The sequence below is a fragment of the Alosa alosa genome, chromosome 1, assembly GCF_017589495.1.
Source record: "Alosa alosa isolate M-15738 ecotype Scorff River chromosome 1, AALO_Geno_1.1, whole genome shotgun sequence".
Classification (NCBI taxonomy): Eukaryota; Metazoa; Chordata; class Actinopteri; order Clupeiformes; family Clupeidae; genus Alosa; species Alosa alosa.
The window spans coordinates 30,370,889-30,385,888 of NC_063189.1; the positions used below are offsets into that span (position 1 = coordinate 30,370,889).

Sequence of the window (15,000 nt, forward strand, 5' to 3'; positions counted from 1 at the left end):
GCGCAAAAGCGTTAGTACATCTGGCCCTCAGTGTTTTATTGTGTTGATGTGTGATTGTAGATGGTGTTGGTGTGTTGCAGTGCTGGTTGTGAGTGTGGGCAGTAGTGGAGTGTGTGTGTTGTGTTGATGTGTGATTGTAGATGATGCTGGTGTGTTGCAGTGATGGTTGTGAGTGTGGGCAATAGTGGAGTGTGCCGTGGGACAGGGTGGAAGACTGGGGCGGTGTCATGGTTGTGACATAGTGCTGTATTCCTGAACACTGCAGGAGGAAGTGACTAGAAGTGCTCGGACTTACATAATATCCAGGCAATGGACAGTCTGCATCTAGCCTCTCTCTCTCTCTCTCTCTCTCTCTCTCTCCACCCACCATCTGTTTCTGACTCACACACCCCAAGATACACACACACACACACACACACATACACACCTCCATTGAAGTCTGCTTTCTACAGTATTAAGACAGACCTAAAAAAAATAAAAAACATGACCAACAATTACGCTATGAAGACAGGGGAAGACAGCAGACAGGATTACGCTTTCTTTCTTTCTTTCTTTCTTTCTTTCTTTCTTTCTTTCTTTCTTTCTTTCTTTCTTCTTTGCTCCCATTCCTGCTTTTCTCTCCGTAGCTCTCCCTTGTCTGTCCCTTATGTAGGTCAGCCTTGCCATTCCCACTGGAGCCTCTGTGCTTCCTTTCAATCTGGTCCCCACATGTGCACACTCTGAAGAAAACACACACACACACACACACACACACACACAAACACACGCACACACACATACAGAGAGAGAGAGAGAGAGACAGAGAGAGAGAGAGCTGGGAGAGCACACACTTCTGCCAAGGCCAATAATGAGTACGCTCGCACAGACGGCTTCCAAAGTGTCCAGGACTCCTTGTCCACCGCACCCCTGCTGCATCCCTACGCCGAATTTCATGAGAACCACTCTGTTTTGCATCATCCTGCTCCTCTCCACTCCACTACACTCTGGTCCACTCCACCCCACCCCACTCCACTTTGGTCCTCTCCAGTTTCAGCATGCCGTGTGCTGCAGCTTCACGTGCGTGTCTGCGTCCGCGCTCTTTTGTGTGGGGATGAAAGCAGAGCTCTGTGGCCCAGCTGAGGGCCGCATATTGTGTGTCAGTGAGGGACAGGCGGGCGAGTGGGAACGCAGAAGTGGACTGACCAGAAGTGGACTGACCGGGAGTGGACTGACCGGGAGTGGGTCTGAGTACCGGCTCACAGCTCAAAGCTGTTGAGAGTCTCTTTTCTCTCTCTCTCTCTTTTTCCTCTGGCTTTCTGTTGGTTAGAGACAGAACAGCTGGTTAAGTATGAGAAGGTCCAGGTGACAGTTGTTTTACTTTCCAGTAGAGGAATGACCTCCACCATCGGGACCACCCATAAGAACCCCACTCTGTCTTACTGTCTTTGCTCTTCCTCTACCTCCTCCTCCACTGGCCCTTCTGTTCCTCTATTCCTCTCTCTCTCTCTCTCTCCATCTTTCGCCTCCCTCAGTTTTACTCATATTTTTCCACACTTTCATGTTTATTATGATAACACCCCATAAACCTTTAGGTTGCATCAGTGATGTAGTTCATTTAATTAATTTCTATGACATATTTAAAGCTATTTTGCTTAAACTATTTTCTAAATGTATGTTAACTGATTGTACAACAATCTATTTTATTCTATCTTTCTCTATCTCTGTCATTCAGTAAGTGTGCAAAGATATGTTCCACTGACAATTCAGCTGCTGCATGTCAAAATAGTGAAAGCGCCACATTGCTCTTGCACTCAGGGTTGCAAGGGAGGTCAGTGATATGATCTGCTCTAGTGCCAAACTTTTGTCATCTGATAAGACCTCTTAAAATAAGGATGATGTTAGGCCTATTTCCACAGGCTCAGCTGATAAGGAAGTTGAATCATTTCAGTTACGTGGATATGCTGCCTATTTATATTCCCACACACAGACACACACACTTACACATGCACACAGACACACACACACACACACAGACACACAAACAGACACACACACACACACATACACACACGCACACACACACACAGCAGTCACCCCCACGACCCTGTGGAGTTGTTATCCGTCTGTGTTTGGAAGGCTTTAAATGAACAAGGAGAACATTTAGTGGTTTTTCAGTTCATTTAGTTAATATTTTTTACACTCACTGAGTTTCACTGGGGTGTGTGTGTGTATTTAAAGAGGTACAGTATGTCTATACGTGCCTGGTCTTACGTGTGGAAACTTGCACAGACAGATGGGATAGATGATGGCTGCAGCCTGCTGTGTCTCAAAAGGTCAGTAGGACAGTCACCCAGGCTTGCCACGGTCTTTCAAACGTCTCCGTCTCGTTTGGCCCACCATCCGGCCGGCACGTTTTCATTTCATAACAAACCATTTGTCCTGCGGGGCCCGTGGCCCGCACCTTGTGGCCCCTGAGTAAGTGTGATGGATGGGGCACTCAGGGCAGGGCAGTGTGTGGCCCTCACTGTGGGGCTCCTCAGTGACAGAGAGGAGGAAGCATCATTCAGGGCAGCTCCGCTCTGCACCGCATCACGGCTCCCCAAGGCATGCAGCTGCACCGAGGCTGTCTGTCTGTCTGCCTGTCTGCCTGCCTGCCTGTCTGTCTGCCTGTCTGTCTGCCTGTCTACCTGTCTGTCTGTCTGTGTCTGTCTGTCTGTCTGCCTGTCTGTCTGCCTGTCTGTCTGTGTATGTCTGTCTGTCTGCCTGTCTGTCTGCCTGCCTGTCTGTCTGTCTGTCTGTCTGCTTGCCTGTCTGTCTGCCTGCCTGTCTGTCTGCCTGTCTGTCTGTCTGTCTGCCTGCCTGTCTGTCTGCCTGCCTGTCTGTCTGCCTGTCTGTCTGCCTGCTTGTCTGCCTGCCTGTCTGTCTGTCTGTCCGTCCGTCCGTCCGTCCGTCCCTCCCTCCGTCTGTCTGTCTGTCCTCGCTCACTCATTCTCAGTCTCCATATCACTCACTTCCAGTGGTAAACATACTTCATGCTGTAACAGCATGTGCTGTGTGGGTCTCCAGAGAGGCGGCCCTGCTCTGCCAGAGTGTGTGTGTGTGTGTGTGTGTGTGTGTGTGTGTGTGTTGTAAGATATATCCATCTGCAGAGAGATCATCCGTGAAGAATTTTCACATGCAAAGAGATTACATTGAATGTAAACAGGCAGATTGACTCACAATCACATACGCATACACACACACAAATGCATATACACACATGTAAACACACGCTCACGCACACCTTTCTGCAAACACACACACTTGGAGCTCATGGTTGTCTGTGGCACTGTTAGAGCTGTTATTTAAAACTCTCCTTCTGGCAGTCAGGCTTGCGTGCTTGGCACAGGACTGTGAGAGAGCAGACAGTTTTCAGGACTGTAATGAACAGATTAAAACATGGTCAAGGACAAGATGGGGTGTCGTCTTTCTGCTAGCTGGCACAGACACTTTCCCCTCTCTCTCTTCCCTCTTTTCTCTCCCTCTCTCCCCTGCCACCTCTCTCTCTTTTCTTCTTTTCTCTCTCTCTCTCTTGCTCCCTCTTCTCTCTCTCATTCTCTTTTCCTCTTCTCTCTCTCTCTCTCCATCTCACTGTGAGCGAGTGCTCTTTATATAGTAGTGAACAGACAGTCGTCTCCGTGTCTAGCCAAACCACCCCACAGCACAGCTCTGTCGCTGACTGTTGGATCTATCTTTGAGCTGGAGGAGGCAAAAAGTGGCCGTACGTCCTGCACTGCCCTGCTGGGCCTTCAGCCCTCTACAGGGGTTTCACAATGTGCTTGTGGGTTTACATGTGTGAATGGAGCCAATGCAAGCAGGTGTGTTTGTGTTTGTGTGTGTGTGTGTGTGTGTCTCCGTGTGTGTGTGTGTGTGTGTGTGTGTGTGTGTGTGTGTGTGTGTGTGTGTGTGTGTGTGTGTGTGTGTGTGTGTGTGTGTGAATGGCAGTAGTTGTACATCTGCTCAAATAGAGTGGAAACATTTGGTTGTGTGTGCTTTCCCAGCCCTCACCATTAGGCCCCCACCTCCTGACTCCCTGGCCCTCTCCTGGCCCAGAGAGATAGAGTGTGTGTGTGTGTGTGTGTGTGTGTGTGTGTGTGTGTGCAATATTATTCTTGATATTGTTTTTTTTATTCTGTACACATCACAGTAAAGCTCATTGAATTTGAATTTCAGAAAGAGAGACAGTGAGAAAGAGGGAGAGAGAGAGAGGGGAGCATAAGGAAGGCAGTAGAGGTCTACTGTGGTCCCCTAATGCCCTGCACCCTGGGAGGCAGTGAGAACCTGCGGCAACACACACACACACGCGCGCGCACGCACGCACGCCACGCACGCACGCACGCACGCACGCGCACACACACACACACACACACACACACACACACACAGTCTCAGTGTGTCCCCAGCCAGTGGAGATGGGTGGTGAGGAGACAAAGAGTGTCTGTGTTTCTCAGCTGGCTCTGTGGAAGCAGGGGGTAGCTGGGGTGTGTGGATGTGTGGATGGGCCCTGGCCAGCTGAGGAGTCTCTGCTATGGGAACTTGCTGTGCTGAGCTGTGCTGTGCTGTGTTGTGCTGCCACCATCACCCCACACCCATCTCTCCTCTCCCTCTCCCTTTCTTGTCCCTCTCTCTTCCCCTCTCTCTCTCCCTCTCTCTCTCCCTCTCTCTCCTTCTCTCTCACTCCCTATCTCTTCTCTCTCTCTCACTCTCCTTCTCTCTCCCCCCGTCTCTTCTGGCTCCTCTCTCTCCCTACGCTGCCGGAGGAATGCTGATGTTTGCCGAGTGGACAGGGCCAAGGAGACTGTCCAAACACGCGAGTGTTTGCCAGCCGCTGGCATATTGCTGTCTCTGTGCTGGGAAGCCTAGTAGCCGGCGGTCGTCTGAATAGCCACTCTTTTGTGGTGGGAAAATATAGAGAGAGAGGGAGGGAGAGATAGAGAGAGAGAGAGAGGGAGAGGGAGCAGAGAAAAGAGGTGTTGAGGCTGAAAGAGTACTGTAGCAGTGCTGGAGGTTGGTGCCCTCTGTGACCACTTTATTCATTTGACCCCATCCCTCCCTCATCATATGATGTAAACCCAGTGGCAAAGGCTCTGTCCCCTTCACAGAGGTTGGCTCTTTCTATCATATTCAGTGTCACAATCTTTGTTTCCAGTAATGGGACTTGTTTTTGTGTTGTGTGTGTGTGTGTGTGTGTGTGTGTGGGTGGGGGGGCACCCAGTGTTGGAACAGGCAGTCCCCTACAGTGCGGGGGTTGCACATTGAGGAACACATAGAGGGATTTCATACCCATACGGAGAGGGCCAAATCAATGGGGACATTCCTCTGAAGATCACACACACACACACACACACACACACACACACACACACACACACAGAGAGAGAGAGAGAGAGACAGAGAGACACACACACACACAAACACAGAGACACATAAACACACAAACACATAGACACAGACACACACACACACACATGCTCTCACACACACACACATGCTCACACACACACACACACACACACACACACACACACACACACACACACACACACACACACACACACACACACACACACAGACACAACACCTAAAATAACTCCACACTGTCCCTCACCCTGTCCAGCTCTTTGTCTGGAATGTTTGCCCTCCACCACCTTCACATCTTCTGTCCAGAGCCCAAAGCCCCCCCCACCCTTCCCCACCCACACACACACACCCACACACTAACGTATGTCCCCTGAATTAGTGTAGTCTGTAGGCCCTGATCTCCTGAGCACTATTGGCAGGAGAGGGATCAACTATGAAGCTGATGATGTACTTGGAATCATTCTGAGCCCTGTTGCTGGGCAGTGTTCATTAGTGTTGTTGTTCTGGCACCTTCCAATCGATCCTGGGCAACGTTGCTAGTCTGAACCACTTTAATCATCAGTAGGCAAATTGTCGTGATCATCAAATCAGAACATACGGAACCAATCAGGAGCTGAGGAGATCCAACAACAACACCGCACAAGTGGCCTTGTGTATCGTATCATCAGCTTGAGATCTAAACCCTGTTCAAAAACATGCTGATCTGAGTGATTCCATATAACGAAACATGATTGAAACAACCCCTTGTTTTGTTGGAAAGAAAGCAGAGAAATGCTTTGGGTATGGGGATGGGGGTGCAGATCTACACGGGATAACTCCCAGCGCTCCCTCTTCCATGCGTGACACAGCGTTGAGTCTGTTCCCCAACAGATGGTCCCGCTTTACCCTGGAACTCCAAGGCCATGTTTTTCGAAGCTGTGGAAGCTGGTGTCCTCACTTGCAGTATTTGGGTTTCCCGGACAGCAAGAGCATGTCAAATGTGGCGTGTGCAGGAGGAGCATGCTGCTCTACTGTCATGTGAGTTTAGGAAGCAGCTTAGCAAAACAGACCTCAGACTGCACACACTGCACTGTGACCCCCCCCCTCCCTGTGTAGTCTTTTTATCTCTCTTCTCCCATAGAGAGTGACTTGGAACGTTACTGCTGCAGCCAGCTCACTAACCAACTACCCATCAGAACCCCAAACATATCCATGGGTAGCGGCCCTTCTCAAAGCCCCTCTCCAACCCCCCACTAATCTTCCCTGGGGCGCAGAAAGACCTTGCACTCTGGCCCTAGCGACACTGCACAGGCGTATGTGGGCTCGGGCCCTTCCTTGTTGGAGTCTGTGCCCACAGACAGACTGAGCGTGCTCAGAGGGCAAATAGTTCCGTAGACAGCGTTTGTTTGATGTTACCATTCTGGGGTTGGGTTTGTGTCCAAAGCTGTCTCTCTTTTCAGAAATAAATGGCTGGTCTCAGCACTATTTGTGTTTTTCCACTTGTATTTGCCCAATAGTCCTTCATAAAGGGACAGTGCCACGGTCTCATGAGTTGTAAGTAGAGAAAGAAAATTATATCATTTGTTTATTAGTTCAAGATGTGTGTGTGTGTGTGTGTGTGTGTGTGTGTGTGTGTGTGTGTGTGTGTGTACACACACACACACACACACACACACACACACACACACACACACACACACACACACACACACACACACACACACACACACACACACACACACACACACAGAGCTAAGCCCTGTAAGCTTGCTGCCCAGACTGCAAAGTTGATGAGGCAGCGTTTCAGTGCTGCTCATCCCTGACATGTATTTAATCATTCGTACCACTTTAGATTACCTTCCCTTGTGTATGTGTGTGTGTGTGTGTGTGTGTGCAGGAGAGAGGGAGAGAGAGAGAGAGAGAGAGAGACATGCTCACATGTTTAAACCCACATTGTATGCTGTATCTCTATTTTCTTTCTTTGATACTGATAGTGATACTACTGTGTTATTTGTAACACTAGCTTTTGTAACACCAAACCCAAACAGTCATGCTAATAAAGCACCTTTTAAATTTGAGAGACAGAGAGAGACAGACAGAGAGAGAGGCAGAGAGAGAGAGTTGTGTGTAGGCATGTGTGTAATGGTATGATAGTGTAGGCGGTGTGTTTGCAAGTGTTTGTGCATTTGTGTTCCCTTGACTGGACTGGACCATTTGTTTTGGCACCCAGATGTATGGACTCCAACACAGCCACACTCCCACACAGACTGCTTATGCCCACACACTAGACTTTGCTCAGGGTCACTAGCTGTTTATGCTTATGCTCAGGTTCTGATGGGTTTAGACCAGTGGTTCCCAAACTTTTAACAGGTATGTACCCCCTGAGACATTATGATCTTCCGGAGTACCCCCAACACCACCAATTGTTAACAAGTTTTTTTTAAATTGTTTTATTAATATTTATTTTTATCAATTTTGTCGAGAATAGTGAATAGGATCATAAACATATGATACAAATCTCATCAATAGTCAACATATGATAGGCCTACAAATGTGCTGAATATAATGATTTTAAATAGATCTGCACCTAATCTCACACACAATCGTCTTGTTGAATGCAGTGATCTTATCTGCTAGGTGCTTGTCTTTGCCTAGTAACTAGAGATTTAACTCATTGAGCTTTCTAAATATATCGCTAAAATAGGCCAGCTTCATCAAGAAATGTTCATTAGTGAACGTGCTTGCAGATTCAAACATGCACTCTTTCTCCAAGAAGAGGCTTAATCGAGCTCAAACACGCGACAGCACTTTACCTCGAAAGCCTTGCCTCGCTGTGAAACAGTACAGCCTTTTGGTCAGCTCCCATCTCCTCTCAAAGTGAGGAGAATAGACACGCTTTTAAGGGCCGGGTCTTGATGAAATTCACCACTCTCACAACCTCGTTCAAAATCTCATTCAGGTCGGGACTAAGCTGCCTTGACACGAGCGTTTCCCTATGAATAACACAGTGCGTCCATTGCGCATCGGGTGCTACCTGGGCCTAAGCTCACAGTTTGAGAAACGCTGTTTTACCCTCTCTGTCTCCACTCCCGAATATTTTGTTAATGCGGAGAAAATACGTTTTTAATGTGCTGTGCAAATGCGGAAGTTAAGTTACCAACGTGGTATAGAGAAAACGTTTGAAAAGGCATATGACTTAGATATTTTTTCGCGTACCCCCTGAAATCAGTCCACGTACCCCTGGGGGTACGCGTACCCCAGTTTGACAACCGTGGGTTTATACCATGAAAGGCAGATAGCCTGCTTCCTGGTTACACTTTGACACACAAACACACACACACACACACAACCACACACACACACACACAATAAGGAATAGAGATGGAGAATAAGAGAAACAGACTCTTTCTCTCTCACACACACACACACACACACACACCTCACACCACACCACACACATGTACCCGCAGTAGTGCCGCAGTAGTTCCAGGAAGGACTCCACCTCCTCACTCGCCACTCGGCAAGAAAAAGAGCCCCTTTGATATCCGCTGGACTTTTTTAGCATTTACCAGAGAAATCGCTTCAGTTGGTCTGCATCAAACACTGACCACCCCTTCCCACACTAACTCACTCACACACACACACACATACACGGACACACACACACACATACACAGACACACACACACACACACACACACACGACACACACACACACACACACACACACACACACACACACACACACAGCATTTGCAATGCAATGGCAACGTTTTCTCTTAACATGCACTTCTCAAAGTCTTCCCAAAGCCAAGCTCATTGGCTGTAATGCAACTCCATAAGATCAAGGGGAAATCTCTCTCACACTCTAGCATTACACACAACATGCAATGGTCAAATATATGTGTTATATTTTTCAAATCATAGCTCTTGTTATTGCACACAGCTTGTTTTGTCTGAAAGGTAGGCTTCTCACAGGATGTGACATCACTATTGGTCCATGTCACAGAGGAGGGGTTTTTGCTCCTTTGCTGTTAATGAAGAAAGCCACTGCAGAAGTCATTACGGCCCCCGACTGGAGATTTATGCCCAGAAAACACTTCATAGCATAGGCCTTTACTGCAAAGGTCTCGGGAGGAGGAAGATAGCTTTAGCAGCTTCAGACCTCCACCACGACTACAACAAAACACACACACACACACACACACACACACACAGAAAGAGGGAGGAGGGGCATCAATGGAAAAATAAACACATCTATGACAGGATACTGGATGATTAGAGAATAGTTTTTGTATTCCAGAGAATTGTTAGTAGACCAGTGGGGAAAGAGTGAGGCCAGCAGGTCTGCTTTATGCACAGTAGTCTGATCACAGAACAGCTGGCCCCATTTTTGGGATTTCACCCAGACCTCTGTGATTGGGCGTGTGGAGGGGGCTTACAGGTCAATAGGAGCAAAAGCTAAAAAACAGATCAAGGGAGCGAAGGAGTTGGGGGAGAGAGAGAGAAGAGAGAGAGTGAGAGAAAGAGGGAGAGAGAAGAGAGAGTGTGAGAGAGAGAGAGAGAGAGAGAGAGAGAGGGAGGGAGAAGAGAGTGGTGTTTATGTAGAACATTGTTGTGGCTTGTGAGGAGCCAGAGGAGACGCAGAACAGAGCGGAGCTGAGCAGCCAGCGGTGGAGAGAAGGAGGATGTACGGCACATGGCAATCCCATCACAAGCAGAGAGAGGGAGGGAGGGAGGGAGGGAGAGATGGAAGGCTAGAGTGAGTGAGCGGGGGATGAATAGTGGCGCAAGGCCTGCTACCGAACGGGACGGACTGACTAAGCGGTGAAAGAGTTTCCACACTTACAGGAAACAAGCTCAGCACATGTACCCACAATCCCTCAGTGCTTCGGGGGCAAAGGGGGAAAACAACAGCCGGCTCCCTCTGAGCCAAGATCTCTGACAGAGCTTGAAAGGCTTAGCGCTGCAGTGCTTTGAATCCCTGTGTCATCTAATCAGGCGTACCTTGGTATACTCTGGTGACTGCTCTAATCAGGCGTACCTTGGTACACTCTGGTGACTGATTAGGCGTACCTTGGTACACTCTGACTGCTTTAATTAGGCGTACCTTGGTACACTCTGACTGCTCTAATTAGGCGTACCTTGGTACACTCTGGTGACTGATTAGGCGTACCTTGGTACACTCTGACTGCTTTAATTAGGCGTACCTTGGTACACTCTGACTGCTCTAATTAGGTGTACCTTGGTGTACCTTGGTACACTCTGGTGACTGCTCTGATTAGGTGTACCTTGGTACACTCTGGTGACTGCTCTAATTTCGGCGTACCTTGGTACACTCTGGTGACTGATTAGGCGTACCTTGGTATACTCTGGTGACTGATTAGGCGTACCTTGGTACACTCTGGTGACTGATTAGGCGTACCTTGGTACACTCTGGTGACTGCTCTAATTAGGCGTTCCTTGGTACACTCTGGTGACTGATTAGGCGTTCCTTGGTACACTCTGGTGACTGCTCTAATTAGGCGTTCCTTGGTACACTCTGGTGACTGATTAGGCGTACCTTGGTACACTCCGGTGACTGAATCGCTGGGTCCACTCTTCTCCAAGCCTCTCGAGTGTGTCTGCTTTCGCCAGCATCCTGACATGGGTCCGTTGAGTTGGACTCAGTGAAGCGATGAGGGGTACTCCATGGGTTTGCTCTCATATCCTTCACAGTCCCACTCAGAGGTCTGTGGCCATCACAAACACACTGTTACACTCCTCTCCATCACAAGCACACTGCTATAGTCTCTAATATCACAAACACACGGCTATATCCCCCACTGTCACAAGCACACTGCTATACTCCCAGCCAGATGAAATGAGTTCATCCGTTTTGGGCCTCATCTGAAGCATAGGCTGAGCTCCATGTTCCGAGGGCCAGTGGCAGCCTGCTGCTCATGGCTGGTGTGGGCTGGTGTGAGCCATGGCTTCAAAAGAATATGTGTTGCTGCATGGTCCCGTGGGATGTCCCCATTTGGAAAAGAGGAATGTTTTGCAAAAAAGAAATGCTATTGAAGTGTGGTGTGTTTGTGTTGGCCGAGGAGGTGAGTGTACTGAAGTTTGTTCCCACTTTTGTGTCTAATAGATTGATTCTCTCGCTCCCTTTTCCCTCTCCCTCTCTCTCTCCCTTTTCCCTCTCCCTATCCCTCTCTCTCTCCCTCTCTCTCTCTCTCTGTCTCTCTGTCTCTCTCCCTCTCCCTCTGCAGGGCCTGCTGAGGTTCCAATGATGTCACCCAACGGCTCCATACCCCCCATCCATGTGCCTCCAGGATACATATCCCAGGTGAATGTGTGTGTGTGTACATGTGTGTGTGTACATGTGTGTGTATGTCCAGGTGTGTAATCCTCAATACATGTTAATACAAGGACAAAACAAAAGTAAAACAACCTGATTCAATCTGCATGTAATCTAATGTAAAGTGTTTTCACTGAGGCCATTTAGAAATCTGAGCAACTTCAATTGAACACCTTATTGTGGCCAAGATGTGAGTGCTCTTGTGTTGTTTTGAGAATTTTATAGACCTCAGGTGTGCAGCTGGTTTGAGGAGAGGAGAGAGGAAGAGAGAGTGAGAGAGAGAACCCCCCACCCCCACACACTCCCCCTAGGAGTCTGTTACCAAAGTACAGGAGATACTGCAGAATGGCTGTGGTCTGATGATAACATTTCCCCAAAAGGTCATGACGGAGAAAAACAAGGGGGAAGATATAGGGGGAGGTGCCTTAACCGGCAGAGAGGATGTGGCTTAACTGGAGCTGCAGAGAGAGGGATGACACAGAATGAAAAATGGAGAGATAGAAGGAGAGCATAAATAAACAGGAGGAGAGAAGAAAAAGAAAGTCAAGGGTCAAGGTGAAATAACTATTTTCCTGTTTTTCATTTGTTGTCTGTACTCCAAAGCCAGTTGTATCACTTTCTCAGCCAGAACTGAGTGCTGGCACCCCACCCCACCCCACTTTACTCCCAACACCATGCACACATACACACACACACACATGCTCACTCACACACACACATACACACATACACACATACACATGCTCACACACACACACACACACACACACTGGCATAGGGCTCTGTTAATAGAGGTGGAGGCTGGTGATTGGGTGGCACAGTAAGGACACGCTGCGCCTCGCGCCAGCTGGGAGCAGGAAGCACAGTCACTCTTACGTAAAGTCCGGCCCCCACACACCGGAGACTCTCGGAGCAGGGGTCGCCCACTCGGCCCAGCACTGCACGCAGCCAGGGGAGAAGGGGGGGGGGGGCAGTAGGATTACAGCTCTGAGAAAACTGGACAGTGGAGTGACTCGGACAAAAAGTGTGGTGTTACAAGTTAGGACGAGTGTGAACAAACGTTTCATTTTAAATGGTGAAAGAGTGTTTTAAAAGGGGGGCCATCGAAACATCAGATAGACAGAAGGTCTCTTTTCTTCATACAAACACATAGTTTTTAACTTCAACACCTAACTCTTTGAGAAGTCATTCACACATACTGTACATGAGCTTTCCCTTTTTCTTTAAAACATTTCTCAACTTTTTGGATCCTCAAACTGAAGAGCACCTGAGGAACACCCAGTCTTATACCTTAGCAGCACTCCTTGCAAATGGTTTGTGGCTGAATGAGGTTTCTGCCCTCAACACTTTGCAGGCCTTCATGTACCCATTCTTTTCCTCTGTCCACTACAGAGCGAGCTTGTGTGTCTCTGCCATTGGTTGAGGAGCCTGAGGGGACACTCTCTATGTTGTGTCATTAATATGCTCTCCTCTTCCCAAGCTCTTAGCCTGTGGAATATGTAAATAAGACCACATGCTTTCATGCTTAGTCTGATGAAACAAGCCTTAGAAAGAGATAGATAAAGAGAGATAAAGAGGGAGAGAGGGAGACAGAGAGTTTATGTTTCAGCATTTGGAATGCACCCAGGCTCACAGTAGTACTTGTGCTTGACAGAGACAGAGAACTTGTCCTCAGTGTAGAGGTCAGGAACTCCTTCTACACACATACTCATGTAATACACGCACATACATGCACATACACACACATTCACACACACACACACACACACACACACACACACACACACACACACACACACACACACACACACACACACACACAGAAGAGCTGTGTGTGTTGTGGACTTAGTGCCTGAGGGTGGCCCTGCATGTTAGGCGTGTCTGAGCGTGAGTGTGAGTGTGAACTTGGGTGCCTGCTAGCCTCCTGCCAACTGAGCAGAGCTGACTGCCTGCCTGACTGACAGGCACAGGATTACTGCTGCTACCGGCGGCTGCTGTGCTTGTGTGGGAGTAAGGCTGAACCCATCACTGGTTTCTAGAATCATCCGGGAGACGCTGCTCTGTCCTGTAGACAACGGCCCTTTTCCCATCATATACCTTTTCCCTTGTCTTCTCGACCCCCCCCCCCCCACAACCTCCCCTCCTTTTATTTTTGTCGGAACTTCTCGTTCATCCCTTCATGACCCTCTCCTCTGTTCCTCCTCCTCCTTCTCCTCTCGCTCTCCTCCTGTCCTCCCAGGTGCTGGAGGACAACACTGGGGTGCGTCGGGTGGTGGTTACCCCGCAGTCCCACGAGTGCTACCCCCCCAGCTACTCCCCGGGCATCTCACCCACCCACCACCTGCCCCCCTACATGACCCACCCCCACTTCATCCCCAACTCGCACACGGCCTTCTACCCGCCCGTCAGCCCTGGAGACATGCACCAGTACTACCAGCATCACCTCCCGCCCATGTATGGAGAAGGTAAGGCACCGCCGACGGACAAACTTGCGGACAGCGAAAAAAAGCTCTTCAGAAATGTATTTGGAACTATTAAACAAAAAGAGAAAATGGCGACGTGGAAGGAAAATGGAAGAAGACACTGCAGAGCCGTCACAGGGGTACAGTAGATGTGTGGCACAGGGAGCCTGACCGCCTGAATGCTCGGTCTCCGCCACCAGATTTCCCTTATAGAACTTTCACTCTGCCATGTTGTGGGAGCTGTTTTCATTTGGCTTTATTGTTAGATTTTTTATTGGTATAACAATGCAGTTCTTCAGGCCCATGTCACAATCAAGGAGCATACAGGAGATGTTGGATGTTGTTGGACCGCATTAAAGCCACTTCATGCAGTGAGTGGTGGTTAGTCTTGATTGTAATTCTTATAATCCCGCTACCAGCCAGCACCTGATTATTGGATTTCTGCTTACAGACCAGTAAAAAAACATACTGCTTATTTGTGTAAGATAATTTCTGGATGATCCAGAGAGAGAAACTGAAAGGAGACATTTCTGCTCGCGATGTTCTTGTTATGTTCCGACTGACTAGATATTCACATGAGACATCTTTATCTTTTGACGAGTAAGTGAACGAAGCATTACATTACATCTTATCTGTAATTTTCCATGTGCTCTTTGACGGTGCCGTTTCAGAAATCATTCCAGTTTACGGCATGAACTACATCAACCGGGAAGAGCAGTACAGCAAGCCACAGCCCAAGAAGATGCCCAAGGCCCGGGAGCTGGACCGGCAAAACCGCCTCAACAGCCCACCCGCCTCCGTCTACAAGGGCACCATGGGCTGCGCCAACACCTACAACGG

At 48.7% G+C, this 15,000-nt stretch overlaps 1 protein-coding gene across 2 annotated transcripts in view; it reads left to right on the forward strand.

Annotated features, from left to right (window-relative positions):
- fndc3ba (fibronectin type III domain containing 3Ba) overlaps positions 1–15,000 on the forward strand; it is a 120,868-nt gene that overhangs the window by 56,552 nt on the left and 49,316 nt on the right. For both annotated transcript variants that reach the window (XM_048246785.1, XM_048246792.1), the window contains 3 exons: positions 11,610–11,686; positions 13,938–14,163; positions 14,832–15,000. The exon at positions 14,832–15,000 is cut by the window's right edge and continues 119 nt beyond it. In XM_048246785.1, the coding sequence (XP_048102742.1) occupies positions 11,610–11,686; positions 13,938–14,163; positions 14,832–15,000 (472 nt within the window). The remainder of the gene's footprint in view (positions 1–11,609; positions 11,687–13,937; positions 14,164–14,831) is intronic.